At 41.0% G+C, this 25621-nt stretch overlaps 1 protein-coding gene across 2 annotated transcripts in view; it reads left to right on the top strand.

Annotated features, from left to right (window-relative positions):
• Positions 1-14887, top strand: part of plpp3 (phospholipid phosphatase 3) — a 28604-nt gene extending 13717 nt beyond the window's left edge. For both annotated transcript variants that reach the window (XM_084921048.1, XM_084921047.1), the window contains exons 3-7: positions 2304-2396; positions 3011-3198; positions 3297-3354; positions 6859-7035; positions 12802-14887. In XM_084921048.1, the coding sequence (XP_084777174.1) occupies positions 2304-2396; positions 3011-3198; positions 3297-3354; positions 6859-7035; positions 12802-12930 (645 nt within the window). In that variant the 3' untranslated portion in view covers positions 12931-14887. The remainder of the gene's footprint in view (positions 1-2303; positions 2397-3010; positions 3199-3296; positions 3355-6858; positions 7036-12801) is intronic.
• Positions 14888-25621: the final 10734 nt, after the last annotated feature.

Here is a 25621-nt window from a genome sequence, read left to right as displayed (position 1 = left end):
AAATATCTACATCTTTTAACACGGGATCTTCTTGAACTTGGTGGGGAGTGAGTCAGTGTTTTAGGTAGAGCAGACAGAAGCTGGATTTAAAGCATAAGACAAAAGAAAACGATCATTAAGAAACCAAAACGCATAGTCCCAAACCTAACATAGAGCCTTCATCAAATTTTTGTTTTTATCATGCAGTGTTATCTAAAATTCTCCAGTTTTTTCCTTTAAATGTGCTTTTTTGTTTCCCCCTCCATTCTATAATGCTTTCTTCTTAATACTTCATTCTTCAGGAGCTTTTTCCAAGCCATTTATAATGGCCTGCATTTTATTACTTTACTAAGTGAGTGAGTCAGTCGGTAGTGAGAGGACCCCCAAGCGATATTAGGAAGTGTATGTTGGTGTATATGTGTGTTGATGCATGCATGCCAAAGACCAAAGAGATTTTATGAGCTCTTACTCCATTCTCATGGCTGACTCCGTGCCCTCTGTGCCCTGTACATTACTACTGGTAAATATGTCAGCGCTCTGTTCGCTACCACACTGGTAGCCTCGAGCGTCTCACTAGTTAGCAACAGCATGAAATTCCCATGACTGGAACCGTGCTCCAGAAAACGGGAATGGTTCTGGTGTTGTGCCAGCAGATTAGAGGGGGTCAAGTTTAGTGGAAACATGTTATAATGACTTGTGGTGGGGGTGCATGACAATTACAGCCACGTGGTCAAGCTAAATGATCTTTACAGCCCCCAGACTCCTATGTGGCACAGCCCCCTCATAAGTTCCCAGACTGAAACATTGCTTTGCTGTCGCCTCTATGCCATCAACTTAGTGGGCGCCCACGCACGTACACGCTGGACCAGCTCAGCTCTTCTGCTTATTGGATCCAGGACCCTGTTCTTGTGTTAGTTAGCTCCCTCACATGTTCACGTGTGGGCAAAGCTGGCGTGTCTTACACAGCTGTATTCCATTAGTGGCGTCTACTGCCATGCCGACACCATTCCTGTAACACACGCGCTGTCTCCCATGCTGGCACAGGCACATGGATACGCATATATGCACATATATACATGCAGTGGTAGCAGATTCCACTTGGGTCTCTTGTTTATCTCTGCTGAAAGGAAAATCCCAATAGCCCTGCTGGTCAGACAGATTCATGTCTGGCAGACTCTGTTTCCACAGTTAGAAGTTATGAGTTACCATGCACAACGATGATCTAAAAAAAAAAGATTAGATTTTCTGGGATACTCAGAGATGCTCTATACAAGCAGATATATAAACTAAGACAGGGGGTAGAAACAGGAGAAGAGATTTGAATGCTGGCAACAAAAATAAGCAATTGTGGCCTGTATTAGTCTCCTGTGGTTTTAATCTCCACCTCTGATCTGAGTAATTCAATGACAATAGCACAGACAAACATACATTACACCACCATGTTTATTTCGCCTGGCTGTGAGCTGAGCTGAGCACCCAATACCCAGAATAGGTGTGTTTGTCAAGATTAACAGCACACACAAAGAGTACATGTACACAGTAAAAAAAAGCTAATAATACGAGGGTACATTGTGTGGAAAGACTGCCACAGGCAGTGTGAATGTGTGCACATTCATCTGTGCACATAGTGCTGTTTACATTCACAATGTCTGCAGGCATAAAGATGTGCAGGTAAATACTTTTTAAAGAACTTATTCAGAAGACTAAAGCCTTTTGTGGGAAGAAGAAGGAAAGAGCAACTGGTCTATTAGTCCAGGAACCCAGGTGGTACAGACTTAATTGACATCTTTGTGCCCCAAGGCATGACTTGGCGCGCAAGCCCCTTCAGATAGATCAATGGGCCTTACCTCTACTCAGCATTTCCTGGTTAGACTACCACAGGACTCACAATTAGCTCACTGGACTAAAGCTCCATAAAAAATTATATAGATACCTGTTTTCCTTTTTCATTGACGTTCACTTTCTTTTTTTATTCTTTACATCCGATGTGGAAGACCGGATCATATCATTGAACCTTTGCTCACATTCACATCATATTCAAACTGCCTGAGGGAAAGGCAGGCCATGCTCATCTTTTATGTTTGTTTATGTGTGACTTTGCACCATCTATTGTCCTGTCTTTCCTGTCTGTTACATCCTTCATAATCTCTCTGTTACTTCAACCTGGAATTGAGTTAGATTTCCTGCATGATAACTCAAAAGTTACAATTTTATTGCATGGTTTTACGTGTCTGAAACTAATGTAGTGTTGTTTGATTCAGCAACGTCTTAAAAAAATTTGTAATGAGTGTTGTATGCTGTATCTGAAAAAATGTTCCTTTTAGATTGTGATTGGAGAATGCTACAGGATTCACCAGCTGCACCAAGGAACCAAGTCATTTGTGGGGAATCCCTACGTTGCAGCTCTCTACAAGCAGGTCAGCTCTGCATCTGACTGGCATCATACGTGTTCTAATAATTTCTTTCATAGTAAAGCATTTTTTTAAACATCTCAATTTTATTGCCAAACCTAACATGGTATGTATGTAATTTTTATGTAAGGCACGTAGTCAACTGTAAATTCTAATAACAGCTATTGAATGTTTTGAAGGAACTAAAACGTTATCTCAAAAGTGGGATAGGAAACATGTTTTTTGCATCAACACAAAAAAATATTATAAACCTTCAGTGCAATATAACTGAAGTGATATGAGACCTTTCTGTGGTCTCTGGACCAGCCTCTTGAGGAAGTCAAAAACAGTACTGAGTGTAGTGAATTACTCAGAAGACATAATTAGTAACAGCTGTTAAAATGTGTTAGCGACACAACGTTTACATCAGCCACAAAATTTTTGGTCTTAGAATAGCATGCTACTTTTTAAAAACTCATATCCTGTGTACGATAAATCTGCCAGCATTATCGTTTTAGGTACTTGTGCTGTGTAAGTCTAGAAGTCTTAAAACCATAGCAACAGTAATGGAGACAGTTCTTATCTAACAATCAGTTACAGTCATCTGCTTTATCTAATCACTGTTGTGTGTCATCTTGCAGATAGGTGTGTTTCTCTTTGGCTGCGCCATCAGCCAGTCATTCACAGACATTGCCAAGGTGTCTGTAGGTCGGATGAGACCCCACTTCTTAGATGTTTGCAGACCAAATTTCTCCACTATTAACTGTTCATTGGGGTACATCACCAACTATACCTGCACTGGGGAAGAGAGTGAAGTACAGGAAGCTAGGTTTGTGTAAACAACGATGCACACACAGTATGAACAGAATATAATATGTTTATTAATGTACTACTTCAGAGTTTAAAAGTTACGGTTTCTCTCCACAGGAAATCCTTCTTCTCAGGACATGCCTCGTTTTCGTTATTCACCATGCTCTACCTGTGTGTAAGTAACCATCAAGCTCTCAAATTCTAACATTCATGCAGGCACACATATGCTGACAATCAGAGAAACAATGATTTACACATAGATGGAGTTATGGAAACAAGGCTGGGCTCTGATTAGGGGATTTACTGCTTGAAGAAAGAGCAAAACATTGTTCTGATCCACTGCTCCACCTCCTCTTCTTCATCTCCTCACTCATTTTTATACTCTTTTTTTAATTCCTTGGGGAGAAGGATGGACGCACTCCACCTGTTTTCTTCAAAACAGTTGCATGCATACTTCCTGTTCTCACTCATCCCTTTCCACATCTTTCTCTCAGTCCACCTGTTGTGGGTGTCTGGTAGGGTTTAGCACCCCAGAGGCATTTCAAGCTACACACACACACAAACACACATCCCAATCATCTCCCCTTCTTCCTTTGTTTACAGACCACAAATTTTAATCTCCCTTGTATGCTACAGGGATTTAAGAATAGAGTCAGTGTTTTGGGTTTGGCTGGCCTGGTTACCAGGTGGTCTTGGTTCTCAGAGTGAAGACACTTGAATATCCCGTGTATTATAGTGGATTGCAGTGCAGCGCAGTGAGATGTTGCTGTGGGTATTTCCCAGCCTCTGGGTGAACCTACAGCTGCACTCTGGTCAGACGAAGGAAAAGAACTGCATAAAACGCAGGGGGAAAGTAGGAAGGGAATGGAGATGTGCTGCATCCAGACCACACAGTGACACACTAGTCAAAGACCAATGTTCCAGCTGTGGTAAACTCTGGACTGCCAGCATCAGTCCAAATATGAGTGGAGTTGAAAAGAGGCAGAACAGCTTGTAGTTGATGTTTTTGAATACAAAACTGTCCTGAAACAAAGACCACAGGGTAGGCCCACGCAGTGGTAAAAGGAAACTGCTGCCTTTCCGTTTGTCCCAGTCATGTGACATCACATTTCCACTCAAAGAAGTCCCCTCTTGAAGTCTGTCTAAATATGCATTCTTGTAGACGTCACTAACAGCCAAACTCTAAATTAAAACCAAAGGAATATGAAGATGGAAGTTTGACAGTTGAGGACACGTGGTAGCTAGTAAGAATTAATGTCAGGGATTAATACTCAATACTTAAAACAATTAAATGAATAGAATATAAATAGAAGATGGAACAGCTTCATATGCAAATGTTGCTTTTTGCACAACCGTTCTAGTGAAAATAGGTTATCAAGGCTGCCTAGTGGCATACATATTTCTTTTCTTTGATGCTTTCGCTCACTCATCGCTTTCCACTTTGAAAGTGTCATTTCCACATTGGGGCTGCCACCTCGTCCTCTTTCTCACAACCTCAATTCATCTGCTAATTGGCATTTTGTGAAGTTGAAGCACTTAATTTCCTGACATGCATGCCTCAGTGCTGCATCTCTGACTTATGTGGTTTGAGCTGTGTCTTAACAGCATCATAGGCTTCAGAGACAGCACACCCATAACTGGCGCAGACCACATGGCATGCTGTTCAGCGTCACCACAGCCACAGAAAACAAGCATATGCGTGCATTTGTGTGTGCCACTGAACTATCTTTTGTTTTGGCTAATGCACACGCAACATCTGCATATTCTCAGAATGAGAAAACGAAGTATTTCCGTGAGTTAGTTGTGACTATACAATATCTCACTGTTTCTGGGCCAGAATGCATGTTGGTGGTTAAATAAAAGACAATATTTGTATTCAAGTTAAAAATGGCTCTAACCACAGCTATGTTAATGTGCCACAGCATGGTGTGACCCAAAAGAAAAGAGGAGAATGGGGCAGGCATGTAAAGCGAGACCTTGCTTTCTAATTCTTTCTCACTTTGTTGTGTTTGTTCATGTTTTTTTTTATTTAACATTCACTCTGAATTGGTGCAAGAGGGACAAGGCGAGAAGATCTTACTGGATTCCTTTAGAATCCAGTAAGATTCTAAACCACCAGACTTTGTGTCGCTTTTGGCTCCATCTGTCATGGGAATGTATTCCTTTTGTTGTGTTTTGTTGGTATTTTCCTCATATCTAACTAGTCAAGACAAATTCTGGGAACAAGACTCGGTTAAAAAGACAGAGGTCATGTTGGATTTAAAGAGGAGACACTGAACTTTATTTTAGATGATCATGAACGCTCTCACTTGCTTTTGTGTGACTTGGTGTGTTGAACCAGGCTTGGACTGGCTTATTTGGGTTACCTCAGTGTCTTCGAATTAGATATGGGCACACTGACTGGTAGGTTTTAGTATCTCATGTTTTGACTAAGTTCAAGTTTTCATTATTGTTCCCACATCCTTCATTAAAACTTTGTTAAACTGAAAAGGTTCACAGGCTGTGCAAAGTTTTTTTTTTTTTTGGCTAGGTTTCATTCATAGGTGCATTACGTCAGACAAAAGCTCTTATCAGTAGTTCTAACTCACTACCTGACAACCATTGTATAGGAAGCCTGAAGTCTAAACATCCCTGCCAGCGAGGAGGAGAACAAGAACAGAAGGGATGGGAGGGATCGTTTCCTCAGCTATCGTAAGGATAAGAACAATGATAGGGTGTCGTAGAGGAAATGTGAGAGAGCTTTATGTCCACACCTACCAGGGCTAGTGGTTGGGGGTTGCAGGCCGGCACTGTGCTTGTCTGCAGGAATTGTTAGACTGACTGATTATAGGACACAAGTACGGAGGTCTAGGCTGGGTAGACCTTGGCTGAGGCTGGCCCTCCCAGGCCCTCTGTCTCTGGTTGTGAGAGACAGGAAGTCAGGGGTATGAGTGGTGGAGAAACACAGGATGTCTGAGGAACCTGGGCTGACCTCACCGCTGTGCATGTTAAGTGGATAAAAAAAGAGCAAGAGCGTGTATGACTTTGCTCTTGTGCAAGTGACTGAAAGTGGCCTTGGATTTAGTTTTTCCTGTTTTGGTTCTCCCCTGTCTTCATCATGACCCAGAAAATGGGCTGCAGGCGGAGTGTGAGGGGGTGCATCCGTTTTGTCTTCTGTTTGCACTATAAGAGGGTAAAGAGTTCATCCCAAGTGTTGAAGCATGCATGGCATGGTATGTATATATATGCGTGTGTGTGTGTGTATTTGTGTGTGTGTGTGTGTGTGTGTTCAGTGGCATACTGTGGTTGTATTGTTTTTACAGCTGGGATCTTGAACCATGAATCAGTCATGTCCGGGTCCCATGCAGTCAAGTGTGTGTGTTTCAGAAGACAGTATGCATTTCTCTACGGATCTGGCAAGCGCCTGCCCACTTTGAGTCAGTCTAGACCTCTCAGACAGTAATAATATACACACACAGACACCACAGGTGCAGGGTTATAAAGGCAGCGTTTAGTGTCTTTTATGAAAACTAGTCAGGTGTGTGTGAGGGTTTATTACTTCCTTCTGATAATTTAGGTTATATGTTTTACACCAAATACACAGAACATTTTCTGTTTGTCGAAGGGAATTTATGTCAGAGCATGTGCACAGTTTTGCATATTAAATTTGGTTCTTCTCTTCTCTCCTCCTTGTTTCCAGTTCTACATACAGTCCAGGTTTACATGGCGTGGCGCTCGTCTCCTCCGCCCATTGCTCCAGTTCACTTTGCTGATGATGGCTTTCTACACTGGCCTATCACGCGTGTCCGACCATAAGCACCACCCGACCGATGTCCTGGCAGGATTTGTGCAGGGAGCCCTGGTGGCCTACTGCATAGTGAGTTCACGCAACACAACACAATACATTCAAACGATTTGAGACATACGAGAAATGCAACATAATTAGAAACAGGAAGAGTGTCTGACATTTACACCTTTTCTATAACTGACCATTGTGGATCCTACAACCAAAGCAGTCTTCAAATAAAGTTTGCCTCAACTTATCTTCCTTATTCCACTTTTTCTTCTCTCTGCTTTTGGTAAAAGGAGAAACGGAGCAGGCAATGAAGTGAGGACAATCTGATTCCCTTTAATGAATAACACATTGCTTGGAGCCAAGCCCTAGTTAAGAAGTGTGTTCGTGAGTGTGTGTGTTGGAGTGAATCTTTGCCTCTTGGTGGGATTCCATACTCTACAGCCATTCTTGCTACTTTAGTGACATATTGTCACAGGAGTTGCCAGATGATTTTCATAACCCTCGTCATTACACTAAGCTAGATGGAGCCAAGGAAAATTGAATTTGGGTCAAGAAGAAAAAAAAGGGGGGGGGGGGGGGGGGTGTAAAAAGAAAAAGAGTGAGTGGGGAGGAGAGAGAGGATTAGCCTTTGAAACAGGAATGAGGCTGTTAATTATTTGGGTTTTTTATTTGGTGGCTCTGGTTCTATCAGCACAGCAGGACTCAGCTAAACTCTGCTGCCTGTGGCAAAAATACGGACGTGAACACACACGCGCACGCACACACTTACCTTTCGACAGGATCCAAATCATCAAAGTGGAAAGTTAGATTCATAAAATTGAGCAAGACCTCAGTAGTGGCGCCTAGCAGACCTTGGCAGAGCAAAAATGTACAAAGACACTCACACAAACACACACAGAGAATAACACACAGTCCTTCAATACCTGGATTAGAATTCATGAGCAGAAACCAGCAAGTAAAACAATAACTGTAATGGCCTGGCGAAACCAGTTCTCCTCCAGCTGGGAGCAGCCTTCTGACGACATCAGCCTTGACAAGTAAAGAAATTATGTTATTTAGAAATATACGCATTGAACTCTGAATTAGCAAATTTGGGGGAGGAGTGAAGGGAGGAAAGTGACTAGAGAAGAGCCTTGTCTGACATCTTGGCTTGGGATGAGCATGGGTTTAATCCAACTCAACTATCCCACAAACTTTCTGCTTTTGCATGAAGAGAGACAGCTTAATCCAGACGTACAGACACATTATTCATGTCCATATACTTACAACACATATAATGTACACACACACACACACACACAGTCAAACCCCTGCCGATTAAGGCAGTGAGGTTACTTTTACAATCCGTGACGCCTCTTCTGATTTGCCAGGTTTTAGTAGAAACACACATCTGTGAGTACTTTACTTCAGCGCTTTCTGCCTCTCAGTAAGCAGTGGAGCAGAAAGAGCCTGATAGGAGATGAGTGGAGGCAGGACAGAGAAGATGTAAAGCCTGTGTGGCTTTCAGATGCCGGCAGAAAGTTTTAAGATCTTTAGATTCTAAGTTAGAAACTACACAAGTTTAATCATTTTTTGTAAATGTAAAATGAAGAATAATCATGATGAAGAAGGTAAAAGAATTTAGGAGTTTCATGGTATGCAGTCCATTAATCCAGTCTGAACCTTTCAACATGAAAATGTGATTTTCCAGTCACTTCATGATACGCAAAAGTCTGACTTGATGAAGTGAAGAAAAAATGAGAAGAATTAGTGGATTTTCTTGCTAGTCTCAAGTGCGCAGTCATGGACGGATGTTCTAAGTTATACTGTGAAACAGCATCTTCCTTTCCAAATAAATTTAGCTGACTCACTGCAAAGATGTGTGTTGTGCCAGGACGTTATTGTTACGGGCTACAGTTAATTCTTTCATCGCTGTACACCCCCACTGATTGCCGGTAAATGAACAATTCAAATGTTTATGGACACATTCAGATGTAGTGATGTGTTATACTGTGGCTTTGTAGACTTTACTTTGTGCTTTACTGTAAGTAAAGTGCTGCTTTAAACCCTGTTGTCTGTCCACACAGATAAAGTCTCTGAGTTAAATACACCCACAGTTTTTAAAAATACCACAACAGGAAGTATTACTGTCTCACCTGGTACTTACTATAAGACACAGTGACCCAGTTTTCAATATGAGTTGTAATACAGGTCAAGGCGACTGAATCCAACAAGAACCAGCTGTGATGAGGAAGGAAGAAGGGGGCAGTGTTTATTTATTTTTCTAAGTTCGTTGTCATTTGCGAAAAGGCGTCAGGTCAGGCATAAAACTCCCCCCGAAAAAACAAACCAAGGCGCTCAGAGAGCGAAGCAGTCTTTGTGTGGTCCCGATGAACTCATATAGAAACAGGAAGTAAACAGATATAACCTACATGTAAATTTGGAATTCTATTTGTGCCACCAGATAGCCTACACTGTAATTTTTATCTGTTCAGGGATATTTACAGTAAGATACGCGCTTGAAGTGTGAGACGATGCCATTGACTGATAACATTCTTAGAATTATGCAGTTGGATAATAGCTGTAGCTGCTCCTCTGAACTCTTCTGGTGTAAATGGAAAATGTGTGGTTATAATATAATTAAAGTTGATTTCATGTGCATGCAAACTAATAAAAAACATTTTATATATGACAGGTTCTTCTAAGTAATAGGTTTTTTTTAGACACTGACTTAGCTAACTTCCTGTGTGACTCTGCTTTTAACTGTGTGTAAAGATATGCGATTAAAAGTACAAAAGTTTTTTTTTTTTTATGCAGTTGTCACCAAAAAACACCAAACTGCTGTGTATGCACTATACAGCACAATGGGGCTAGATGCTTTGCACGGGTGCATTAGCGTATATCATGCAAAGGAAGTGGTGTGGTCATGATAAGCCTTCCAACAGGGTAGGTCAAGAGTGATTGGTTAAAGCTTGAATCATGTAGCAACAGGGCCTGATGTAGCTGGCCATGAGAAATCCCCATGATAAGTATGGAAAGTTTCCCATATCTCTGAGTCACCTCAGCGGTATGGCCGCATATCCATTAACACTCTATGAGTCATAGCATTTATAATATTTAAGACACAGTGCTCAAACCAACTGTTGTATACACAAAGGGCCATTTAAAGTCCATGAAAGCACCCATCTGTTATGAAGGTGTCATTCTACATATTGCCCTTCTATCAAAGGTTAAATAGCAGAGACTGGGACACTTTTTGTTTTATAAATAGATCAGTGACTGCATGTCAAGTATTTTGGGCAGAAAACCCAGATGAACACTAAACTGGCTACTGTTTGTCCCTTGAGACAATTTCCATATGACAGCATCATTTCCAATCCATGTAAAACCCCTGAGGGAAATATTCATTTTATTTCCTTGTAGAGCTGGTTCACAGTAAAGGTTCCCTTTTGCATAGTTTAGTGTTGATGGGAGCTTCTCCCCCCTGGACTCCATGGCACAGGCCCTTCACTCGGCCCGGACTGGCATCATGGAAGGAAAAGCTGCTGTACCTGCCAATTATGTGTGTGTGCTTTCATGTATTTGTGTGTGTTAGTCCACAGCTGAAGCCAGTTTTGCTCATGAGTGACCTCTGCTCCGTGTAAGTGGAAACGGTAATCCACTGATACAGTGGGCTAGAGTTTCCATGGGCCCACTTCCTGTCCACTCTTGCCCCATTTTCCTGTTTGGCATATGATGTCATTGTTATCTTATGAAGAGCTTTTTTTCTTATTTTTTTTTCTCTTTTCCTTTATTCACCACCAAATTAGTTTTTTTTTTTTTTTTTAAATCCCTCCTATATTAGGGTGAGCAATACTAAGATCACTTCCTTCAGTCAGATTACTCAGTGTTGCCAGTCTGGGACTGAACATGGTGGAGGAAATGCAGAAAGGAGTTCCTTGTCACTAAAAAGTATCAAGATTACAGATGCTTTTTAACCACAAAGGACATTCCTCATCCAACAAAAAAGAAAAAACCTGGGTTTAGGAGCAGATCATCTTCTAGCCGATGCCCACATTGCATTCTGCAGATACCCCTGACTTCTCATTGGGACATCAAGATCCATCCATCCATCACCGCTTATCCTTTTCAGGGTCGCGGGGGGTGCTGGAGCCAATCCCAGCTGTCATAGGGCGAGAGGCAGGGTACACCCTAGACAGGTCGCCAGTCTGTCGCAGGGCCAACACACAGGGACAGACAACCATTCACACTCACATTCACACCTAGTGGCAATTTGGATTTTCCAATTAACCTATCCCCACAAGCTGCATGTCTTTGGACGGTGGGAGGAAGCCGGAGTACCCGGAGGGAACCCATGCAGACACGGGAAGAACATGCAAACTCCACACAGAAAGACCCCGGCCTGATGGTGGAATTGAACTTAGGACCTTCTTGCTGTGCGGCAACAGTGCTAACCACCGTGCCACCGTGCTGCCCGACATCAAGATATAATGCAAAATTCGCTTTAACATTTCTCAAGAACATCCCGCCCATAAGAAAATACATGTGCATGTTCATATTCTTGTATAGAGCATAGGTTGTATGTAGTCACTGGTTTGAGAACACCTATTTTGAAGACTTGATTTCAAGAATGAAAGGATGTAGTTCTAAGGTGCATACATAGACTGTATGTGTGCACTGCACAGACATAGATACCTGCTAATTCATGCTAAGTTACATGCAAACTAAATACTAGAATTTCAGTCTCCAAAACTGGAGCTTTGAACTCAAATGAAAATAGAAAGCACCAGAATAACAAACACAGTCAAGAGGTTCAGTTTGGAGGCTTGAATTAGCTGTGATAAAGCCTAAAGACAGCTAGGGATCTGGTTAGCACCCTACCTGTCACTCAAATGTCTCAGCGCTAGTGGTACACAACTTTAGGACTTAAAATTTTTAAGCTAGTGGGTTATAAAAGCAATTTTTCCTTGTAAAGTTTTGAAAAGCTACAGGTACTTTTTTTGGTAAAAATCTGTCTTTTACCCTGTGGCTGGTTGTTTGACAGTAGCATGGTTGTGTGCGGGGATTGATATGCTTTATTTTTCTACTTGGGATGATGCCACTTGTCACAGAACTAGAACTAGAAGTAATTAGTCCCCACTGAAGCAATTGTTTATGACCAGAATAAACATTTATATTTATATCCAGCTTCCGGTCAGCATGCGATCAGAGTAGATGTAGGAATGAACTGCTCGCGGGAATTTTAACAGCCTTTTCATTAATTTCACCCCTTCAACTGCCACTTTAAAGTCACCCATCTCCACATCTCCATGACTTTTCCCCTCTTAGCCTGTTTGTGTCCATGTCTTTAAACCTTCTATCAGGATAATATATTTATGGAGTGTCACAAAAGTGGAATAACTTGCTTTAAGGACCTTTTTATAGTCAGCCAAACTAGCATCATTTGAACAGCTTTGTAATAAATACAGTCTACCAGCATCACACTTTTTCAGATATCTACAAGCCAGACCGTTTATTCATTCCCATATTTCAGGCTCAGGTCCTGTACCAGAATCTACACTTTTAGAAACTATTCTACAACTTAATCCGACCAATAGAGGGCTGACTTCTCTGCTTTACAATAAAATGTAAAACTTCACACATAGCTTGGAATCAGACATCCTTGAAATGCCTCTGTAAGACTGACTAAAGCATAGTCAAATCAAATGAGATAAGTTAAACACGGTATGTGTAAATTAAAACAGTAACTTGGCTGTCCTTCACTGTGTGCCATTTGCATTAAACCAGCACTGCGAAACTTTTTTTTGCACACAATCCAATCTTTATTTAGTTCTCTTTTCACATCTTATCTCACTTTGTGTCCACCAGGTGTTCTATGTGTCAGACCTGTTCAAGCCAAGGGTGAAGCCGGCCACACCCCCGCCCTCCCCGATTAAGAAGGAGCTGCTCCCTTCATCTGACATCATTGAGAGAAACAACCACCACAACATGGTGTGAGAGAGCCCACATCGTCTTGTGACTGAGGAGCCAATCGCAGCACTGCTCACCTCCCATCGGACAGTAGAATGTAGCGACAAGAGACAATTGCTGCTTGTTGAATGGCATCCTCCGCCCTTTTGCAGTGCCCCAGCTGGAGGCACTTTGTGGACTAGGGTGTCAGATTTGAGATTTGCACTTCAGAGTCCACTCTCACTATCCAGACTTATTATTTACTATAACTACTAATCAGCATTTGAGCCCATCCTTTTGAGCACAAAAAAAAAGAATTGGAAGCTGAAAGACAAAATTAATTAAGAAGATGATAACTTGACAGACAGAGCTAAGGGTGGAAAAAAAAAAAGACAAACCCCCTGCCTAGGGAGAGAGGGATTTCCAGTGAAGCTTCCTCCCCAAACTCTGTGGCCTTGGAACAGCAAAGGAAAACAACTTCCTTACCTAAGGGAAGGAAATTACTGCAATAATTAGCAGCGTAGAAATGATAACAATATAGAAAAATATAACTTATAGCACTGTTTTAACTCCATTGTCCATTATCACCACTTGCTGCCTGAGATGTCTGTCTGAAAAGATCTTGATCATGCTGACATAATGAGACAGAAATATTGACTCCGAGAAGCAAAACAAACCCAGGTTGGTAGTTTCATACTAGACTTCATATGTGGGGGAAACATAGTTTTCATAATAGAAACTCTGTATCTACAGTCCACTGTAAGCATCACACACTGATCTTAGTAGGCCTTTATAACAGACTACAGAGGAGTCCTTTTATTTCAAATCTTAGGCCCTGGAAAGTCAGGCCCTCTGACCTCATTGACCTCTGTCTCCAGATCAGCACATCAAGCTTTTTTTTAGTGGATTTCAGAGTGGCCCAAGCCCGGGATGTTGCATTTTTGAGAGTTAGATGAAGTAAAGGGGGTTAAATTCTATGGAAGGATGGGGGCAGACCTCACAGCATCTGCCTGCCTGTACAAAAGGCGTGGCTGTGCCACCACTTCTTGGTGATGGGGCTATTCTCTGTAGCTTCCTAAACCAGAAGGTGATAGGTGGGTGGAATGAAAGGGTGTGGTCTGTTACCATGCACAGAGGGTGATTTACAGCAAAGCTGGCACATTATTTTGGGATGATTTGGGCTCTTTCCGCTGGCAGGGAGGGGCTCTCACCCACTCAATCACTCATTGGCAGTGGATGTCTGTCTCTCAAAGTGTGTGTGCGAGTGTTTGCATGTGCGTGTGCATTCTTATCTTGGTATGCTCGTGCTTGTTGTCAGTGTGATTGCGTGTGTTCGTTTGAATGTGCCCTGTGAAAAGGAGCCCCCTCTTGATAAACTGTGTCAAATGACAAGCGTGAATGTGTTCCACTGTATGTCTGAGAGCAGGTGAGTTATAAAAACTGTGGATCTAATATTTTTATTCTCTGCTAAGAAGCATCTTTAACCTTGTATGTTTATAGCCTGTCCTGTGTAATCACTAACAGTTGTACAGTACAGCATACAGAAGTCCTTTTTATTTACAGCCAACTCAGATATCCTCCAACAACACACTCCGCCATGTTGCACATCTTTCTCATTGTATAGTCCGTCCTATCATTTTACTCTCTCTTTTTTATAAATATATAAATAATGTATAGATCACTAAAATTAACCCTGTAAGATATTGTTTCTTAACATGTTTAGATATATCCACTATACAGACCTGTGTTCTTTACAAAATGCTGCTTAAAAGCATCGATTGACAGATTTTTGTATTTAGATAAATAAACTATTGTAGATTGTAATAGTTACATTTGTAATATGCTAAAAAATACACCCCCTACTTGTATTAAAATTCATAGTATTTTTGTATTGTCTTGTCCTATTTTGTACAAAATAAATAGCAGTAATTGTGTTTTTTCTGCTATATGTACTTTGCTTTATTACATGTGCTTTTCAATAAAAAAACAGCTCATATGAACACACTTTTGGGGTTTGGTATGTTTTCCCTGACAGATGGATTTGATGTTTTTTTTTATTTGTAATTGGCAATTCACAAGGCTTGCCATTTAGGATCTGCCCAGACTGAGTCATCTGGCCATCCTAAAGTTCTTACACCTGCCAATTTCTCCTGCATCCATCATAGGCAACTATGTGAGTCAGCTGTTCCATTATTTCCTGATGTATCCCAGAACTGGACATTCACTAGACTATAAACTAAAATTATGTAAAGATTTTGGTCACCATGTGCATTTCAGAGAGGCCAGCCATGAGAAAAGAAGCTGTTGAAGTGTTAATTTGTCAGTGAAAATACATTTAGAGGAAGACTCGTCTCAGGGGGTAGAACAGATTATCTACTAATCAGAAGATTGGTGGTTCGATCCCTGGCCCTCCACTCCATGTACTTAAGTGTACAAGATGCTGAACCCCAAATTACTTCCAAGACATCTATGGGAGTATGAGGCTTGTAGTAGTGGCCGCTTGGTTACAGTATAAAGGTGCTATATAAGTACAAGTCAGGAGCAATTCATGTAATATATAATAATAGTGAATGACACTGATAATGAGTAGTTTAACCAAGAATTAGTTTATTGATTTTGATATGAATTGCCTTAAACTGCAGTCCTGCTACATGAATTATAGCTGATCTCAATGCCAGCCCACATAAGCTGAAACCCGTCTGTCCCTATAATTGGAAAATCTGATATTTACTTGCTTGAGTTGCCTCACAATGCTGCGTGGCAGCCATCCCCCAACTCTCTGTGACTTCATAATGTCACTTTTATTTACTGCAAATAGTATTTCACCACCAATTTAGGTATTGCTCATCAATGCTGGTGCACAATAAGACAGTGACTCACCTTTAAGGTTATACTCAGTATCTTCCATTGGCCCACTTTCTTTTGTCAATAACTCTGCATGAATGCAGGAACAACATAAAAATGCACGCTGAGAAAAGGCCGAAGAAGTGCTTGTGAGTTCATGACCTCAGAGGCTGGCGTCATCAAGTGCGTGTGCGTGTCTGTGTTTATTCCAAAGCAAAAAGAGAAAAGAGTAGAGCAGAACAGTGTGTGCTTTTGACACAAGAAATATGTGTTTAATGCAAAGGCTACAGATTTCTTCATGCACAACATGGCCAACAAACAAAACAAGAAAGAAAGAAAGTGCATAACTGGTGCTTAAATGAGACCAAAGTGTTGAAAAGCAATTATTCAGAGCCATCACTTGACTGATGTCATCATTATTGTGGCATGCATTTTTCCCCCTCAGTGTCTTGTAAAGTATTGTCTTACAGCTGGTCTGAGGTCAGTTGTAAAGAATATAGCACCAAATGGATACTGCTGGTGAACAGCTGGTAGACCTGGGGTCAGCCATGCATGGCTGTAATAGTAGAGCGCCTGCTGCTGAGGCAAAGAGGCCCATGTTGTGGTCGTGTTTGGCAGCAGCAGAGCAGAACTGCAGAACTGGCAGAGGGTTGTCACAGGGAGGCCAAGGCATTACACAGAGCTGTACCTCTCTCTCAGTGTGCTGGGTGTGTGTCACCTCACCATGGCAAGCTGTAGTACATCCTTCTTGCTCTGTTTACTTTTACTTATTACTCATGTTTTACTCATGTTTTACATGAATAATAAGTAAGTGCTTTTTACTCTTGTTTTACTTGAGTAAGTAATCACTGATACGCCCACTCTCCTCTAAAACTCGAACAATTCTGTATCACTGTTGGAACGTCAAACCCTTTTGGTAATGTTGACGTTGTAACTCTTGTTAAATGGATTACGTCTTCCTCTGTGGGCTGAGAAATATCTCCACCCAATGTCTTATAAAAGCTTTTCACAACCTAATTTGGATAAACTCAATAATGTGTGGTGGCTGTATTAAAAACAAGGTTTTTTCCCCCTCCACCGTTTCCAAAAGGTTTATACTTCAGTGATGCACAGATTTCAGCATCGATACAGTGAATTATGAAAAATGATGGAATATGAAACCTGTTTGAGTTATAAAGCTAATTAGACTATATTTGGATACACTTGGATGTGGAGAATAAGAGTTATTTGCTTGCTGGCACTTGCCAGGAGCAAGTTAGCTTTGTTCTGCACTGCTGGACCTTGTTAGAAATTCCAGCGTAATTGAAGTGGAGAACCTTTCCTTTATAACAGATTGGTAACATATGTAAGCACATGCAGTGTACTGAATGACCAAAAGAAGACATCACGCACTGAAAGCAGTTTACTGGTAGGTAAAGTAAGGCAGCAATGTGAGAGAAATCATTTTCAATTTATAATTGTGAACCAGAATGTGTAAAAGTGGTTAAAGTGGTTTCTGCTGGTTATCCAAAGCAGGGCTTACTAACAGACTTCTTTTCTTGCAATCAAGTGGTCATAGTCAAAATGCCCTGAGCAAAATGGCCACTGACACACATGATATAAAAAGCATCACATCACAACAAGAGCGCTACTGTAGGTGGCTTTGGTTTGGTTTGAATGTTTCAAGAGAGTGTGTGAGGGAGATGGAGCAGAGCTGCGGTGAGGGTGGTACCTCCAGGAGTGCCTTGAGCAAGCTTGGAGCTCAGTGGGCCTTTTCTCTGCAGGGAACTGAGTCCAGGGAAACACACCAGCTGACCGGCCAAAGAAAAGCGACCTGGGCAACACTTCCCTGAGGTAAATGTGAGAAAGGACTCCCCGCAGCCAAATGTTTACACTGAGGCTGTGTCTGTTTTGCAGGTTTTTAGCACACGTGAGGTGTGTAGACATAATATAACACACCCACAGGGGAAACTAGTGTATAAGAAGGAATACAAAAGAGAAAGGGCTAAGAGTTTTTATTGCACTGAGTTGAAAATGATTATTGGAATACTTTCCTGTCTCCAAAAATGCTGAAACATAAGAAAATGAATGACAGTACATTAGCAACAACATCCTTTTTTACCTGCCAGTCCTGCACTTCAGTGCCAGAGACAGCTTCTCATAACAAATATCTCCTAACCCCCCAAAAAACACTAATAATGGGCAAAATAGAGCAGCCTCTAAATAAATAACAAGAAGAAGCATTAACCCAGTTTTACATAAATCTACAATATTACATGCATATCACTGATTAAAATAAGGCCACAGTGGAGTGAAGGATGAAGCTATCATTCAATAGGCACATGTGGAGCCAGCATGAGGATTAATATCTAGGATTAATACCCTGTTTTTATGATGATGATCCTAGACTAGAACACTGTGTCTTTGTCTCAGCTGGGGAGATAATTTAACACTTTTTTGATGAAACCTCAATCCAGTGAGTGTTAAATGGAGCTCGATGTGATTCTGGCATTAATTGACACAGACCGGAAGAATGGATTAACCTATTTATTGTGCTCCAGTTTTTAAGGTTTTAGATAAGTGTGCAATATATGGGCAATCAGTGCATAACTCTGCTGAGAAATATTCAGTTTGTTTGTGTTTGACAGGGTTTTAGCCTTGATGAAAACATCTATCTGCCAGTAAAGCCACAACTTTGGTCCAGACTGATAGATCTCAACAGTGATTGAGTTTCCATATTATGTACAGACTGCACACTACTTTGAGACTGTCTGACCTTTATCTCAAATACCTCACTGACACTCAGGCATTCAGACAATGAATCCTAGTGACTTTGGGAGTATTTTCCTCTGAACCCATATTTGTGAGTTTAAGTGTAATATGTCATCACCCTGTTACATTCGGTTTCCTTCAGAATTTTTTTTGCTGTACTTTCTCTTAATTGCTAATATTAATGAAAACAGCTATAGTTAAGAAAGGGTTTGGGTATTTCCAGCAGTGTACAGTGGGTGTCACAGCTCTGTTCTGGGACTTCCCCACCCTTTCTCGTGCATACATTCAGGAGGCGAAGAGTCACGACATTATGACAGAAACAGGAAAGCAGAAGCGGGTCTGGAGGGGGGTTGCAAAGCCAGTCACAAATGCACAGCTACAGCAGGCAGGCTAAGGTCTCATGGTATGGTTTTTTCAATTCAATTCAATTCAATTCAATTTTATTTATATAGCGCCAAATCACAACAAAAGTCGCCTCAAGGCGCTTCATAGATACAGAGAAAAACCCAACAATCATATGACCCCCTATGAGCAAGCACTTTGGCGACAGTGGGAAGGAAAAACTCCCTTTTAACAGGAAGAAACCTCCGGCAGAACCAGGCTCAGGGAGGGGCGGCCATCTGCTGCGACCGGTTGGGGTGAGAGAAGGAAGACAGGATAAAAGACATGCTGTGGAAGAGAGACAGAGGTTAATAACAGATATGATTCAATGCAGAGAGGTCTATTAATACATAGTGAGTGAGAAAGGTGACTGGAAAGGAAAAACTCAATGCATCATGGGAATCCCCCGGCAGCCTACGTCTATTGCAGCATAACTAAGGGAGGATTCAGGGTCACCTGGTCCAGCCCTAACTATATGCTTTAGCAAAAAGGAAAGTTTTAAGCCTAATCTTAAAAGTAGAGATAGTGTCTGTCTCCCGAATCCAAACTGGAAGCTGGTTCCACAGAAGAGGGGCCTGAAAACTGAAGGCTCTGCCTCCCATTCTACTTTTAAATACTCTAGGAACAACAAGTAGGCCTGCAGAGCGAGAGCGAAGTGCTCTAATAGGGTGATATGGTACTACAAGGTCATTAAGATAAGATGGGGCCTGATTATTTAAGACCTTGTATGTGAGGAGCAGGATTTTGAATTCAATTCTGGACTTAACAGGAAGCCAATGAAGGGAAGCCAAAACAGGAGAAATATGCTCTCTCTTTCTAGTCCCTGTCAGTACTCTTGCTGCAGCATTTTGGATTAGCTGAAGGCTTTTCAGTGAGTTTTTTGGACATCCTGATAATAATGAATTATTGTTGCTACTACTGTCATTACAGTGATGGGTTTCAGTTTTGCAGTCCTGTGTTTTGTGGTTTATACCTTGATTTAGTTTTACTTAAATCGAGATTCCTTATCTCATTTTTCTGTTAGTGCCCGTTCCCCCCTGTGAGTCATTTTGTCTTTGTGGTTAGTGTTTGTCTTTTGGTTATTTCGTGTTTAATTTCAAGGATGGTTTTCATTCATGTCTTGCATTAGTGCGACTTCTTCCTCTGTGACTGCCCGCCCTACCCTAATTGTTCTCAGTAGCTTCCACCTGTGTCTCCTTCACCTTCTGTTTGTTAGTATTTAATCAGCCTTTAGCGTGTAGGTCCCTCTTTGTGCTCACGAGATTGTTTCTTCTTGCTTCTCATATTTTCTGTTTATGTTCCTTGTATTATATTTAATAGTTAATCTCAGGGTGTTAAACATCACCAAGGCTGCTGCTGATGGAACAATCCACTAGATTCTCCTGTATCTAAATGAAATAATAATAAAATAATCCTGTTGACTTTTCTAGTCTTACTGACCTAAACACTTACAGCACACACTTTTAGTAGTGCTTTTCCTATAAAACACATTCATATTGCTGAGTCACAATACAGTCCTCAGGTATGCTGTGAAGGTGATAAACATGCTTTAAATGGATGTGGCATTTCAGTCCTAATGGCATTTGGAATGAAAACATGTTAGCCTCCAGGTCTATGGCTGTCAGCTGCAACTGTCAACACACTTGACTATAATAGATTCTAAAACACACATTTGTAATTTTCTTACTTCTAAAATGTCACTTTTTCATGGACATGAAAGTATCTGCTCTTTTCACGCACACAATAGAATTACCCTTATGTGAGATAGCGTCTGTGACCGGTTAGGGAGCTGGATGGAAAAAGAGCGTGAGGAGAGGGTAGGATAGAAAGTTAATAAATTTCGCAGATGTCAGCTGTACATGGAGGCAACAGGTGATTATGTCATCTTCACATAAAAGGCCTCTGTGTCCTCCTCCCCCTGTTGCTCCTTGTTTCTCATCCAAAATTCTTCTCAGCATGCGTTAGAAAGCCCCATTTCTCATCGTCCTTACAAATCCCAATTTTTAGGTTTGGGCTTAAAAATGTGGCCTTATTTTCTAACCTATAAATGCCACCGTCTTAGTACTCTTACTTCCACTTGTGATACACTGTATGGAAAACACATCTTCCTCCTCCCATCTGCCCCCTTTCTTGGCCCATGTGGACAAATAGACAGGTCAAAAAAGGAGCAGCGGGATTTGGTTGCTCTGAACTTTTTTACAAGACATGATCTTTACAGCTGAAAAAGTTTTATTGATCGTTACTTTCATTTTTTTCTCAGTGAGACAGAAATTATTGTACCAAACACTGGTGGAGAAACTTTAAATGGAAAAACATACTGACATCTTGGCCTTTTAAAATGAGCGTGCACACACACACAAACACGCACACAGGCAAACACTCTCTGATGCAGTCAGACAGCTAGTGTATGCAGAGGCAGGGTTTCTACCAGGAATCAGCTTTCACCTCAAGTGTCTTTAGAAGAGAAGAAGGATGGAAGAGATGGAGAAGAATGGAGAGGAGGAAGGCAGACGAGTGAATGCTGAGAAGGAAATGGGGTTGGATGACTAAGATGCATGCCTTTATAATCCTTTAAATGCACAAAATAGAATTAAGCTAACAGCCTTTTTCTCTCTTCAAGGTTGCCAGAAAAACAATTTTGTCATACAGCCAAACTTGCTTAAACCCTTACGGTTCACCTGCTCACGCAACACTCTGCTGAAACCCATAAACGCTTCATTGTATGTGTGTGTGCTGCCACATGCACACACAAAAACAGAACCCACAGAGGAATTCTCCTGCGGTGTGGAGCCACGGGGTGCTTATTAGGAATCAGAACATAGCTCAGTACCTCTGGCTGTGATCCAGAGGCTGCTGCCTGATTTACTGGTCATCCGTGTTAGTGTGCGTCTGTGCAGCATTTTTGTATCTGTTGTGTCATCCTGCTAGGAGCCAACTGTGAGGTCAGCGCCCAGGGACCATGCATCTTGCTGACAAAGAGCTGAGTACCTGCTCCAGACATTTGGTCCATCCATCATACTTATAAAGCTGTGATATTCTCTTGCAGGAATTTACAGGAATATGTGTGTCTTTAGGGTGAAATCTGTAATTGACCATTTACCGTAAAGTAGCTTGTGACCCAGTTATAGTATCAATATGTCTTTCTCTGCTACAGACAGAGGGCAACAAAGATGAGTTAAGATTTGGAATGCACTAGACTGGGACAGAATTGGGAAAGCTCCCACAGGTCCCCTAACACTGATGAATATCTGGTCTCACACATGCATGAGTATGTTTGCTTGTATGTATTGTTATTCATAACTTGGCTAAACAGTCATTTTTGAATTTCTCCTAAAATTGTGATTAAGACTGAATCACTGTTTGCTCAAAGGGGTTCCAAATGTTTTTGATGTAAAGTTTTTTTGTTTTTTCATATGCACGTATGCCTCGTAGTGACTGCCAGGGTAAATAATTGCAGGATTGCGGTGGCCAATTGACAGTTTCTTAAATCTTATCAAAATATGCGGATCAAGTGAGGAGTATGCAAGTAGAGAGGAGATTAGGTAGACGTCAGCTTTCTCTCACTGATGTTGCATATGTCTCTGCTTGGTTTTTTCCCCCCGTAACTACTAAACCACAGCTTACGTATCTGAGTTACAAGAAATAGTTCAACCACAAGGACAGGACACTTGCATATGCCCCCTGACGTGTGCAGATGCTACACGTAATAAAACAGAGTGAGTCAAACTGAAAGATAAAAGAGACACCATTTTCACTGCACATTCCCCATCCCTGCAGAAGACTTTAATTGAACACAGCTAAAGAAATCCTGAGGTGTGGTACGGGGTTGTAAACTGTCCACAGCCAAATGGGGGTTTGTTGTCTTTCTGAGGCCTCCAGAGCAACAAGATAATGTCTCCTCTGAGAGCCTGAACAATAACTGTCAATGAGTGTTTTATGGCCTCTCTGAGAGACAATGTCAATGATGTCTTTATTGCCTTCACATGTTGAACGACTCGATTTCTAAGTGAGAAAAATAGTCTACTCCTCTGATGCCATAACTGCTGACAGGCTGACATACACCTTCTGTGTTTTGCTGTTAATGCTTACACTGCAACATGTATGTCAGGAGCAGTAGCATGATTGCTGTCAAATTGATAGGCATAATTATATAGTGGTAATTATTGTAAACAAATGAGAATGTACTTCGAGATAATTGTTATTTCAATTGTTTTCTTCCCTTGCTTTCTTCCTTAAACCGCACTATTTCTTCCTGACACAAACAGGATGTTGTTAATTGCTCTGTTTGTGCTAGAACAATAGCATGTCTCGTCTCTCTCATGCATTCTTCACACATTCTTCTCTCTGTGTATTTATGTGTGATTTGTTATTTTGCAACCCAACCCAGCTACATTTTAAAGCAAAACACGCATGTCTACACGAGACGTTTCAGTTGGTTTTAGGAAAAATAACCGCCTTAAACGGATAGCTCACTGCCTCAATTGGTCATGTGCCATTTAAAAAAATTATTACTTAAAGCAGCGGTCCCCAACCTTTCGTGCGCCACGGACCGGTTTATGTCCGCCAATATTGGATTGGCCTCCAAGGTGTCGCGGATGAATACAACAAAATAAAAACAGTACCGACACCCAAAAAAGACTTATTCATAACGCACGGGAAAAGACCGAAACCGAGTTTACGATAAAAACGATAAAAAAAATAACGATGAAAACCGATAAAAACCCTGAAAACCATATATTTCACACCCGAGCCTCAACTCTCGCGGCCCGGTACAAAACGACTCACGGACCGGAACCGGTCCATGGCCCGGGGGTTGGGCCTTAACTTAAAGTGAAAAATGGTGTTGTGTTTATTATGTTGCTCTCTTTTTGCTTGTTTTCTCTTCTGTTTTTTTCTTCTCTCAACAGGTGATCCAGGTGATTTTTTTAAAGTGCTCTGTCTAACTGTCCCTCTTCCCCTCTGTTTTTCTATTTTCTTTGTTTCTTTCTTTGTTTCTTTCTTATCCCCCAGTCATGTCTGTCCCGTCTGAAACAACTGAAAAATAAAATAAAAATAAATACATAATAATAATAATAATAATAAAGGTCAATCAATTAAATTAAATCAAGAATTTAAGCAACTGGTCAGATTCCATATTATTATTACTCTGAATGTTTCACGAATCTAAAAATCACTGTTCATCGCTTTAAGAAATTCTTACAAATCCAAACTGCCCATGGTTTTAAAAATACAAATGTTCTATAGACAGAGTAAAACCCAGCTGTTGCTGACGTCCCTTTACAGATGTGTCTTATCTGTGTTGTTGATGGGGAAATGATTTTTGGCTGTTTAAATTTTTTTTACAGAGCTTCAACTTACTTGCCTATTACCAACTGTGTAATAGGCAAGTAATTTTATGGTAAGCAAGCCTGCAAAATGTTTGATTAATCTTGTCGCTCATCACATAGATAATGAGCAAGTCTGATGTTATTTTATATACACAATGTGTCTTTAGGGACACCAGTAAATAAACTGGTTCTTATATAGCGCTGTTCTACTCTACCTGAGCACTCAAAGCATTTTATACAACTTGCCTCATTCACTCATTCATACAAGCATTTTTTCTATGCTTTTTCTACACAAGTGCTTTTTTTCTGTAACATTCACGCACATTGAGGCTCCCGTACATGCACTGGAGAGCAACTTGGGGTTAGTATTATTGGCATTTGGCATGCAGATTGGAGCAGCCAGGGATCAAACCACCAACCTTGGGATTAGTAGATGACCTGCTCCGTCCTGAGCTACATCCCACCACTGATGGTTATAAAGGTATTATTCTTGTCTGGAGAAAGAGTTGTCATTACTTTAAACAAGGGGATTTAGGCATCAGAACTAAATGACAACTACCTGATTAAGTTTAGGAAATTATCATGACTTGGGTTAAAATACACTAGACTAACCCTACATGTTCAAAAATGACACCAAAAGGTATCCAGCATGTCTGAATGTGACCAAACATCCATATTTTGGTAGGCTGAACTGTACTGAGATGATTACTTATCATTCTGTGTTGTATTAGTTATTCACTCATGTGGATGCTGCATGGACTTGGCACCCAGTTCTTTGTGAGCTATGTCACTTTACTTTTTCAACTAGGAGGGTGGAAACTTTGTGGTCGAGAGACTTATCTTCTTGTTGGACTCACTGAGCATTCTTTGAGGAGGTTCATTTCTGAACACGTATGTTTTTATTTGGGAAAAGGGGGGAAAAAAAGGGGATTTTCCTGTCATGTTAAGCAGATTAAAAAGCATTCTATTTGAAAAGCAGCTTATCCCACAGGCAGTCTTTTTTACTGGAAGGTCAGTAGTTTGTATGTTTCCATGTAAAACTGTAGTAGTAGCCAAAGCCTGACTACCTTATTTATGTCATCATCTAAAAGATTTAGCCATCATTAGGTGGCTTGTTTTCTACAGAAAAAACATTTAATTCCCAAGATGAAAATATTCTAGTCCACAGAAGCCAGGAATCACATCTGCAGTGTGTTGTTGTGCTGAACGAGTTACATGAACATCAGCTCTCTTACATGCACGCTGTTGTATTTGCAGCGAAAAGAAAATAGAAACCAAGCCAAATCAACAAAGTAAAGAAGAGATGGTGTAAACAAGAGGAAGAAGAGCAAAACTAAGGGAGATAATTTGTTAAAACGATGGGATGTGTGGTAACAACTGTTCAAAGGATCTGAAGTTTCATGTTATGAAACTACAAAATTATTAAAACCTGGAAA

Source organism: Perissodus microlepis, chromosome 23 (assembly GCF_051167445.1).
Source record: "Perissodus microlepis isolate ML-2025 ecotype Zambia chromosome 23, ASM5116744v1, whole genome shotgun sequence".
Classification (NCBI taxonomy): Eukaryota; Metazoa; Chordata; class Actinopteri; order Cichliformes; family Cichlidae; genus Perissodus; species Perissodus microlepis.
Note: the sequence above shows the minus strand (reverse complement) of the source record. Positions and strands in the feature narration are given on the sequence as shown.